General features: G+C 43.3%; 1 protein-coding gene across 6 annotated transcripts in view; it reads right to left on the minus strand.

The window, feature by feature from the left end:
* Nucleotides 1–10,129, minus strand: part of TXNRD1 (thioredoxin reductase 1) — a 65,604-nt gene extending 55,475 nt beyond the window's left edge. The window contains exons 1-3 of one of the 6 annotated variants that reach the window (XM_087449014.1): nucleotides 9,967–10,128; nucleotides 8,425–8,534; nucleotides 5,871–5,991 (exon numbers count right to left, since the gene is read on the minus strand). In XM_087449014.1, coding sequence (XP_087305140.1) covers nucleotides 5,871–5,936 — 66 coding nt within the window. In that variant the 5' untranslated portion in view covers nucleotides 5,937–5,991; nucleotides 8,425–8,534; nucleotides 9,967–10,128. Of the gene's footprint in view, nucleotides 1–5,870; nucleotides 6,002–8,233; nucleotides 8,375–8,424; nucleotides 8,535–9,756; nucleotides 9,908–9,966 lie in introns of those variants that run through there. The other 5 variants (XM_087449013.1, XM_004418047.3, XM_087449015.1 and 2 more) reach the window with 5 other exon arrangements.
* Nucleotides 10,130–11,898: the final 1,769 nt, after the last annotated feature.

An 11,898-nucleotide genomic window follows, 5' to 3' on the forward strand; every position in this document is an offset into this window, starting at 1 on the left:
CAGAACACAACAAGACAAGCATATTTCTAAATTGTAATTTCCAGCACTGAATTCATTCTATGCTAGATCCCTGTCCCTAAGAACCTTAGTAACATGTAACTTAGATCGTCCTCAGAAAGTCATGCATGCACTGTATTTCGCCTTTAAATCTGCCTTTAGAGCACAAGGTTTAGATGTCGCTGCAAAGCAAAAATCTCAAGTCTAATGATTTTCCCTAATCATTTAAAGAATGAGATTTCTACACTTATGAATCCTTTAATCACTAAACAGAGATGTTATAACCTAAGGTCCAATTACTAGTAATAATTATATAAATGCAGCTTAAAAAGAAGGAATATTTATATAATGTTAGAAACCAATGTGACCTCAATAAAAAAAGAAGGAACAGCAATACATAATTTCGGTTATACTGGTAAACTTCTCCATGACTTGTTACAGAAAGCAAAGTGTACTACTTCTTCAAAGAAATCACTAAGATGTACCTTCATGCAGTAAGACTAGTTCAGGCAACCAAGATAGACAGCTTGGCCTTCAAGATAATTTAGCTCCTCTCCTCCTCTTTTTTCCTCTTTCAGGAGTTGTTGCCAAGGGCTCAGTATGGTCCTCCATTTCTTTTCTTCTGTTCTTCAGTTTTTTCTATGTTATTTTTCAGTCCCTTTGCTAAGAGTTCAGATTCATTCATTCCAAGCATTCTTAAGCTCTTTCCCATAACCCCTAGTGCTCACCACAAACATGGTGGGATGGGTGTCGTAAGTTACAAGTCTCTGTAGGGTCAAATAAAAAAAGAATTCACATAGGGTCCACTATCTTTTCCAGCAGGGTTTTAACTGCAGGATCAATCTGTAACAGATGTTGAAGAGACTTCTGAGCCAAAGCCAGCAACCCAGCCAAGTCTGAGTCCTGCACTCTAACAGATAGACTTATCTTGCTATTAGCTACCTCACTAAACTTTCCTGTTCCTTCTTTCACAAGAGTTTTACCCCCCTCATCCTGTCAGCGTATCTATTTAATACTGAGTTGTGAAGAAACATGGTAAAAAGTCCTGGTTTGATCTGTCAGATTAGCAGGATGTCAGGTATATTTTCTTTCTCATCTTAATTTCCTTTAAAGTTATGTTTGTGTGTATATTTTTGCTTTGTTTGGTTTTTTAGTATTAAAGGTAAACTTTGCTATGATCAAGGCAGATATCTGTGTGTTTTTTAAATGAGTTTCTGAAAATGGACAGCGTAAGGAGGCAAACTTGCGTTCCAATCTTGATCTATTAGCTATCAGTTTTATCTTAGGCAGGTTGCTTACCCTCTCAGCTTCCAGTTTCCTCATTTGATAGATGGGACTACAACTACTCACATCACAAAGGTACTTTAAGTACTGAATAAGAATTATGTGATAGATCTGAAATATTTTCAACTATTGAGTAAGTACTTATTAAATCTTAAATTATCTCAAAGATAGTAAATGTTTAATCAACATTAGACAGTAAATAGAAAAAAAATGTATACAAACCAGTAGCATCACTTCTGGATGTTGTTTTAGGAAAAGAAAAACATTTTAAAGGTTAAATCCGTAAGGAGGAATACAGAAATACATCCCGCTATAACAAATACCAGTGAAAAGAAATTTACCATATAATAAAATAAATCTACTAAGACTTCAACTAATGGAAATGTGAATAGTACTTTGAAGGGTAGACTTCTCTTCTAGATATTCTGAAGCAAGTCAACAAAGAGTCTGAGATTATATGCAAAATTACTTATGTATATTTTTTTCATGAATAGCTCCTTGGATTTCAACAGATTCTTTAAAAAACCCAGTAGTATCTAAAAGAGGCTTTGCCTATGTGTGCTAGTCAAATAAGATGGCTTTATTAGTGAAGAAAAATAAAATGAAAGTCAAGTCCCACAAAATAATTTGAACCCACAGACTGAAATACTTTAGAGTATATAAAACCTCCGCCCTTGCTCTGTGGTCAAGTTATACACTTAACTGACACTTCAGAAAACCCAGTGCTGGCTGACTTGCCAAGCCTCAAGAACTAACATAAACAAGGGTATGAGATGAGGAGAATAAAACCTTTCAGTTTATAGGAACAATTATCAACTCTTGGGATACCTCAGAAGTTGGCAATGACCAGGAGCATCGTCTTGATAGACTAGGAGTAGCAAAGCCCTGGGTATGTGGCTTTTTAAGGAGGCAGCCTTGACCTCAGCTCTGGAGGCCTGGGTTCAAATCAAAACTAGTACTTTATTTCTTTTTTTTTTTTATTTTTATTTTTATTTATTTATTTTTTTTTTTAAGATTTTATTTATTTATTTTTCCCCCCAAAGCCCCAGTAGATAGTTGTATGTCATAGCTGCACATCCTTCTAGTTGCTGTATGTGGGACTCGGCCTCAGGATGGACGGAGAAGTGGTGCCTCGGTGCGCGCCCGGGATCCGAACCCGGGCCACCAGCATTGGAGCGCGCGCACTTAACCTCCAAGCCACGGGGCCGGCCCTTTTTTTTTAAAGATTTTATTTATTTATTTATTTTCCCCAAAGCCCCAGTAGATAGTTGTATGTCATAGCTGCACATCCTTCTAGTTGCTGCATTGTGGGACGCGGCCTCAGCATGGCCGGAGAAGCAGTGCATCGGTGCACACCCGGATCCGAACCCGGGCCGCCAGCAGCGGAGCGCGCGCGCACTTAACCACTAAGCCACAGGGCCGGCCCAAAACTAGTACTTTATTAGTTTCCTGAGTTTCCTCATTTGTAAAATGAGTCTATTAGATGTCTTCTCTGCCATACAGAATGGTTGTGACTCTTTGTAAAAAATCATATGCAAACATTTGTTGACAAATGTATTATAAAATATATACACTGCCCTACAGACTTGTGTTAGAGGTAACAAAGATAGTATCTAGGTGAACTCAAAAACACAGGTGCTCAATAAACAGCAGCTAAATAGACATAATGTGACTTCTCAGCTGACCTGGACATACCTGCTGTGTCACAAGCTGCTGAAGGGGGACAACGCTATCATACAGCTCTTTAAAATTCTGAACTGCTTTATATGCTGCCTAGAATCTCTTCTGAACAACTTAGGGCTTAGTCTCTGATAGACAGTCCAACTTCACAAAATCAGACACCTTGTAGCTAAATCCCTCACTTAAGTGAGTCTCCTCTGGCCCTACTATCATCCACTCACTCAACAAGTACTTACTGAATGCATACTAGGTGTTAAAAAAACACATGGAAGATATAAAAATAAATCATTTTCGTTCTAAAGGAACGAATTTAGTAGGCACAGAAGAATGCAGTTCCACTCAGCAAGCATCTAATGAATGAATGTTAATTTGCCAGAGCTATGCTAGAATACCAAGATTTGCATGGGCTCAGCCCTGAATCATGAGCACACAATCACACTGGGGAGATCAGGCAAGCATCCCCACAGCAGTAACAGAAAGCCAAGTGCCAGAAGTATGAGGACACCAGAGTGAACTTGACAGACAGGCCTATGTTCCATTCCTGGCTGTGCCACTTAACTAGCTGTGTAAATTCTCAGGGCCTCCATTTTCTCATCTGCAACACTGGATAATACCACCTCCTTCACAGGAATATCGTGAGGATTTAACAACCAGGTATTATAGCATTTAGAGTCTAGTGTATAGTAAACATACAATAAAATAGCAGCTCCCATCATTAATAGGCATGTTTACTTAAATATTTGCTGAGCTCTAATATAGACCTGGGAACATAGGCACAAAGAATAAGATTAACTCTCCACTTTTGATAAGTAAGCCGAAAAATTATCATCGGCAGGATTCCTCCTTTTCCAGCGATAAGGATTTGTGGGAGTGCTGTGGGAGGCACAGAAGAGGGAAAGAAAGGGCAAATCTGGCCTTGTACTCTAAAACAGGTAGGCAGTTGGAAAAGTGGGTTTGAGGAAGAGAAGTCAGGAAATGAAATAAACAACAGAATGAAGGAGGGAAATTTTAGGGACTACAGCTGCAGTAGCATCCCCACGAGCTTTTGGTAGATGAGGGAGCAGAGCAGGAGACAACCAGAAAAGCAGGCTGGATCCAGACCCTGGAGGACACAGAATACCAAGCTAAGGAATGTACACTTTATCTTGGATGCAGATTTGGGGGCAGGGAAGAAGCAATCAGGAAGATGACTCTGGCAGCAGATAGACTGGAAGGACAGGGAGATCAGAAGTGGGAGGCCAGTTAGAGACTGCTGAAATGGTTTAAGCAAGAGGAAATAAGTACCTGAAATAGCCAGGGCAAAGTTAATAGAGGCGGGAGGCACATAAGTGGGAAACAGACAGGCCCTGGTAAGTGAGTAGGCAGGAAAGGTGAGAGGAAATCTGAAGCCTGGACCACCAGCACAGTGATACTACTGTCAAAGAACAGATACACAGAAAAAACGAGGTTTGTGTTGTCACTTGGTTCAAGTCAGAGGAGGAGGCATTAGGTCTCGACATGGATTCACAGCTAGTAAAAACTTTACTATATAATCAGCACCAGATAAATTTATTTGTAGGCCTAACAGTCTATGCCTCTTTTAAATCTCATTAGTTCTTACCCTTTACCTTTTTCTTAGGTAAACAAGAGCCTGTTCACTGCCCTCATCTTTGAAGCGGTCCTTCAATTCTCCACAGGCCTCAACCTTAACTAAGCCCAAAGCAGATACACTACTCCCCCAGAAGGGATTATCTCAGAGGAAAGAATCAGAAGAAATCAAGTTTTCTGCCAGTTTTAGTAGAGTATTAAGAAAGAAAGAGAATGGCTGGAGAGTTATTAAATTACCACTCATTTCCTGATGTCTATTCACAGTTAAGCGTCTGCGTTCTGGTAACTTTAGAAGAAAGGCATGAAAGAAGACCTGCCTTTGCTTCAGTGTCAACCCCCCGAATGGAACATGGGGCCACTGAGCCTACGACATGATCACATCTGAGCTCCTCCTCTGTCTCCATAATTCACCTGGATGTTAATCATGCACTGCTTTGTCTGCCATCTCTCCTATCATTGCCTTGAAGAAAGTCAGTCCCGTGTTGCCAGTTTTAGTCTTACCTCCCAAGACTATGATCTCAAACGACTAAAGTCTTAACTCTGTCCAGCACTTAGTATTCCAATAAGCACTTTTTCATTCACTTTGCTTTGGAATCCTGGAGACCCTGATTACATACAAGCAAGGTTCCCTATAAGAATACTTGCAATCTTGCCTTAAGAACTAAAATATCTATGAAAGCCAGATATCTTCAAGCAATAGGAACTCTATTCCTAGTTCTTAGAATTTAGTAGCTCCCTAGTTCCAATTTCACACATGGACATACAAGCTCTGGCCACACATGGCGTATTTTCCTCTTTTTCTATTCAGATATAAAGTGTTTTATTTGCTTGTTGAGTCACCGTTTGCTATCTTCTTTTTTTTTTTTTTTTTTAAAGATTTTATTTATTCATTTTTTTCCCCCCAAAGCCCCAGTAGATAGTTGTATGTCATAGGTTCACATCCTTCTAGTTGCTGTACGTGGGACTCGGCCTCGGGTTGGACGGAGAAGTGGTGCCTTGGGGCGTGCCTGGGATCCGAACCCGGGCCGCCAGCATCAGAGCGCGCGCACTTAACCGCTAAGCCACGGAGCCGGCCCTCTATCTTCTAACTAATATCTTTCGGGTAGTAAAGAGTAGTCGTTTGGTTTTCCCCAATTCTAATTATTTAGCAACTGATCTTAACCAAACTACCTTATACCTTAAAGTCAGTCTCAAATGTGGTAGTTCTCATAAGAATTACCTGAGGGGGCTTGTTTAAAATAAAGGGCAGATCCTAGCCCCTTCCAGAGGGTTTAATTAACGAGACCTCAGGTAAAGCCCACGCATGCAGGTGTAACAAGCACCTTGGCTCGCAGACCACAGTTGTTTAAAACACACTTCTTGAAAGGCTTCATCCTGTAGGTAGTCATCCCAACTTATCAGCTTCTTCCAGGAGGATTCTCACTCCCTTGTCTTGTACATACACTGTGAAAGCAAGGCAGGTTTTGCTGCTGCTGCTGCTGCTGTTGTTTATTGAGGGGAAAGGGAGCCATAGGAAGAAACAATACTAAGAGAAGAAAGGAAAAGCAGACATTTTAAAGCACTCCCTCTCCATTATTTATGTTGCAATTAAAGTAGGAAACCTTAAACTTGTTTTTTAAGGTGTGGACTTCAGGATTATAACACTAATCCTATAAGCAGTCAATTCTCCACTAAATAAACACCTTTCTCCACTCAAACCCAGTGTTCCCTAAAGGTTTTCAGAAACCACCATTTAGCCCCAGATGTGGGCAACAATTGGCGGGAAATTTCAAACCAGCAGCCCTTACACCTTGTTGTGTCTCTTCTTCCGTTTCTTAGTACTCACTAAAAACCAAAAATAAATCAAATGATACAAAGCAGAGTGGTAAGTTTACTTAAGAGAGATGTGCTAAATGATTTTTTTAATTTTACTTATGACTTGGTGGTACGCTTTGCATTCATGGCACTGCACCTCGCTAATTATCTGAAATTAACTATGATCATATGGAATTGAAAACTTCAGATCACATCAATAAAGTGGGTCCAAAGCATATAAAAACAGTGATTCTTTTTACTCCCATTGATGTTAAAACCGTGACCCTGTGTAGAATTCATATAAAAACCAAATACCTGTATAACTCTTTAAGTACAAATTTATGACACAGGTGGAGAAAACAGAATAATCAGACAGGAAGGAATGTTAATAGATCTTTGTCTCATTCTACTTGCAAACTAAAGGTCTGAGTAACACAATGTATTTTAAATCAAGCTAAAAGCCTTTTTATCTCTTTTAATTATTTTCCATTAATTTGCTATTTGTCTTTGAAGTCTATCTCCACTTCCAATACCCATTCTTCAAAAAAATAAGATTCTTTAAGAAGACAGTAAATAAAAATGCAAATTAATTGTTAATATCCTTTCTAAAGGTGCACACATCTAAATAGATTTTTACGTTTAACTGAGGCCTCAAGTTTACTTCTCGGAAGGCAATGTTCAAGTATGAGTTCCATTTCTTAAAAATTACAGATACAAGGGGGCAAGCCTGGTGGTGTAGCAGTTAAGTTCACACGCTCCACTTCAGTGGCCCAGGGTTCACAGGTTCGGATCCCAGGCATGGACCAGCGCACCGCTTGTGAAGCCATCCTGTGGCCGCGTCCCATATAAAGCAGAGGAAGATGGGCATGGATGTTAGGCCAGGGCCAATCTTCCTCAACAAAAAGAGGAGGACTGGCAACGGATGTTAGCTCAGGGCTGATCTTCCTCACACACACACACACAAAATATTACAGATACAAATAGACAAGGACAAAAAAATAATCAGCAAAAATTAAAACAAATGGATCAAGGGATGGGATTATGAGGCTTTCTAACCTGGTAACAACCACACCTGATGTAGAACATCATCCATGTTGTGTATTGCCTTGAGGATGCAGGCAGCCTCCCAGCACTTTGCCAATACCATAGGCCAGGACCCATCCACCCCTCAGTGGATGGTCCTAAGGGAGGATTTCCACCAGCCTGCCACCAGCCAAAGGGAAGAGTTCTTTCTCTCCTTTCCCTCTGCCCAGCTGTTAACTCTGGGCTAGAAAAGAGACACCTGAGGGGCTGGCCTGGTGGCGCAAGCAGTTAAGTGCACATGCTCTGCTGCGGTGGCCCAGGGTTCGCCTGTTTGGATCCCTGGTGCACACTGATGCACTGCTTGTCAAGCCATGCTGTGGTGGCTTCCCATATAGTGGAGGAAGATGGGCACGGATGTTAGCCCAGGGCCAGTCTTCCTCAGCAAAAAGAGGAGGATTGACAGATGTTAGCTCAGGGCAGAACTCCTCACAAGAAAATAAATAAATAAATAAAAGGTAATTAAAAAAAAAAAAGAAAAGAGACACCTGAGAGGAGGGAACTCCCTCCAGGAGCTGCCTGGTTGCTGTCCTCAGAGCCTGGGGTTTCAGGGTTCCCCCCTGGTGAATTAGAGAGGAAGATAACAGGGACTGACCAAGATAGGCATTTCCTGGTTCCCTTTTCTCAGTACTTCTCCAAACAACTCATTTTCAGCAGTTTACACTGTTGCTAGAAATTTTTAAGTTGTTTAGATTTACTGGAGGAAAAGAGAAAGGGAAAACAGGATAAAAAGGACACTTTTAAAAACGTATTTTAAAAGATGAAAATGGTTACATATTCTCTTCCAAGCTTCCCCAGTTCTGAAATTTACCCATCAGTCCCATCCACCTCGGTGAACACGTGAGCTGGCTCCCGTGTGTCCGTCGTTTTCTGAGGATGTGCTCGGTTTGGAGCTTCGTTCCCATCCACCGCGGCCTGGAATGGGGGGCTGCCACCACGACGGCCCCGTGAGCTCACTGCCGGCCCAGGCGGGTAAAAGCCACGTTCAGGTCTCCCACCTACCTTCAGGGTGGGACCATGGCCGCCTATCTTCCTCCGTTTCAGAAACACAGCCGGTACTTCGGTTTCCGAGGTCAGTTGGGAGAGCGCCCCCTCGAGGCCCCGCCCGTCCTCTGTGGCACAAAGCAGAGGGGAGCGGGTCAGTGCCCCCGCCGAGCGCCGCGGAGGGAAGTGCGCGGCGGGCGGGGCTTCCGCCGCCCCCCTGCGCCCCCCCCCCCCCCCGGCCCCGCACGGCGACTGCGGCTCGGGTCCTGGACCCCGCCACCGGCGCACTAGCCGCACACGGGGCCTCGGGGCCAGCTACACACGCCACAGCTCCCGTCACACTCCCATCATTGCAAGTCTAGCTAAAATTACACGTCCTACTGTCCCAGTAAATCCGGAATTCAGAAAAGCCTCAAAAGGAAATTTAAGGCACAATTACCTCAGCTAAACACCTCCCAATTTAATCTTGCTTTGAACTCTGCAACTATACAGAATGCCAAAATCCTCCTTCCAACGTTTCTTTGAAATAAGGACACTGCCCACTTAGTGCGCTTTTATTTAAGAACCTTGAAGCAGTGCGGCAACACCCTATGTGACAGACCGGGAGCTAATGGTCCAATTTTACAAACGGGTGAACTCAGGTGGAGGATGAGTCAGTGACAGAATTAACAACAGACTCCAGTTACACTGACATCAGCCCCATTCATGAGACAAAAACCACACTAACACTCAAAAGTATAGTAGTTTGACAATAACAATAACAACAGCAGTTGACACTTCGGTAGTACTTTGCACGTATTAACACTTAATCTTCACAACTACCCTTTTGAAGTAGGTCCATTTCACAGAGAGGAAAACTGAGGCACAGAAAAGCTAACTTGCCCAAGTTCACGCAGCTGGTTAGTCAACAGCAGAGCCAGGATTCAAACCCAGGCAGTGTGGTGTCCGCTTTCAACCGCGACCCTGTACTGCCCCATAGAGGGAGATAAGCACTGGGTTCCACTCTCAACTGTCCTGTTTAATAGCCTGGGGCAAGTCACATGATTCTCAGCCCCGGTTTCCCCACTTGTAAACATGGAGATACATATGATTCGTCAAGCTCTCAGAATTTCTGAGGATCCAATGGTGTGAAAATTCCTTGAAAAGCATCCTTAAATCGTTATACTCTCTTAATGCTGTTGAGGATGTCAACCTATTCATCACATTATTATCTACATTCAAGAATGTACTTGAAATGCAAGTACACTAAGAAATGATACAAACATTTTCTCAGATCTTCTGCAAACTGTCTCTACAAAGAAGAGCTAGAGGAAGGAAACCACCAGCCGGCAGGGGCCCAGTCTCACCTACCACATGGCTAGGCTTCCACTGGCCCGGGGGGAACAACGCACGCGGCCCAGCTCACCCGCCGTAGGACAGCCGCGATCGCCGGCTCAGCTTCGCGGTAACACACCTCCCCTTCCCCAGCGCACAGCGCGCGACCGGCGGACGCTCACGGCCCCGGTGCTCACCGCCCAAAGGCTCGGAGCTCTGTCCGTCTGCAGGCAACCCAACGCTTACGTGATCGCGCGCTCTAGGACATCAGTCTCCTTCAGACGTCCCACAGCCTTCCGGGGGGATGCAATGCGGGACTGAAGCAAACTGAAGGGAAAGGGTTGCCGGTTCCTAGTGGCTACGAGAAGCCACGCCCTTCTCTGAACGGGCGGGCTGACAGCCCGAGTCAGAATGACAAAGCAAAAATCCACTCCGCGTGCAGCCCTGGCAACCTACGCGACGGGCTTAGCAAAGCGGGATCTCCTAATTGGATGACACCACATCCTCTTCCTGCTTGTAGCGCCCCCAGCCCAAGAAACGAGCAAAACAATTTAAGGAACGTTTGGAACCGGAACCAAAATAAGAGTGTGTTTTAACTGAACAAAACTGTACTGTGCCCTAAGGCAGTGACTCCAGACCTTTGCTGCCCATTGTAATCATGGGAGGATCTTGAAAAAGACTGCGCCCGACTCCCACCCCCAGACATTCTGATGTAATCGGTATTGGGTGCGACCTGGGCATCTGAGTTTTTTTAAACTCCCTGGGTGATTCCTGTGAGCAGCAAAGTTTGGGACCCATTGCCCTAAGGTAATGGATTAGTCAGTCTGGCAGTTCCCTAAAAGAAGTTATCATGCTTTTAAAAGAAACATCTAGTTCACCCTGACTAATCCTGAAGTGACAAATTCTCACCAACTTCCCCTTAACAGTACTTCCTCCTAAGCTACTCAGGTTTTGGTTTGTCATGTTTAAGGAAAACAGAGTATATTTAACTCCAGCCATGCCAAGCCACCTGCGGCTGCCCCAGTGAGCCATGCTCTCTCGTACTGCCCTGCTCTTACTGGGCACCTTGCACTGGTAGGTAACTGTGCATATTTGCTGAATAAATACATGAATGTCTTTCCCACTTGTCTGTCTGGATACTGCCAGACTGAAGCACACTGGGGTGAAAGGGTTGCTGGTTTCTTAAGGCAGCAAGAAGCCACACCTCTCTGAACTGGCAGACAACGACAATTTGCTCCTCTGAGCTCATTCCAAAGCCCAAGTTGGAGGCTTGGTGTAGCCTCTCAGCTACACACACACTAAACCAACACTCTCCCTGCACAATGGTTATTTACCTCAGCGTGCGCCTCGCCTGATTCTGGGGTCCTTAGAAGAGAGGATAGGCCTAGCACATAGGTGTTCAGGAAACAATGTGATATAAGGAGTAAAGAATGAAAAATGTGAGGAAAAGAAAGCTGGGACTGAGGAAGAAAACAACATTTACTCCTGGCTGCCGTGCCAAGCTCTGTATTAACTATTTTATATTATATGCCTTATACCATTTAATCTACACACTAACAACCCATGAACCAGGGTCATAAACTCCCCATTCTTAAAAATATATAGAAACTACAGCTTATTTCAAAAGTATGTGTTATGATAGAGAGGGATTTTAAAATCATTTAACTTGAAATAATGTACTAAAAGCAAGTGATATGGATTGATTTCTAAGAACCTTGTATGACAGACAGGTCAGAGTTACCATAGTTACCATTTTTTAACAGTATACCAAAAAAGGCTAGATAAGGCATTTTAACCTCACACTGTTCTTAAGTGAGCAAATTATAGCACAGATCCCTAAAAACCTTCACTTTTCTTTAAAATCCTTCTTGCTACAGTTAAGGGCCCAGATGCCTGACCCTTGTGACGAAATACCAACTCCTTAGTTCTTTTTAGTTGCTGGTTCATGGAAGAAGTGCCTCATCTCTCACCATTTCTCATCATACAGCATTTGTTCTAGTCATACATTTTATATCCCTTCACTGAGCTCATGTTATTCCCTCTGCCTAAAATTATCTTCCCTCCCTAAGGGCCTACTCCTTCAAAGCTCATCTGAAATGTCACCTCCTGTGGGAGGTCTTCCCTGATTCCCACTGATTGTTAATCACTCCTTCCCTCTTCTGTGTCCTCAAATACCTA

Source organism: Ceratotherium simum, chromosome 25 (genome assembly GCF_057802395.1).
Source record: "Ceratotherium simum simum isolate JZ-2026a chromosome 25, ASM5780239v1, whole genome shotgun sequence".
Lineage (NCBI taxonomy): Eukaryota > Metazoa > Chordata > Mammalia > Perissodactyla > Rhinocerotidae > Ceratotherium > Ceratotherium simum.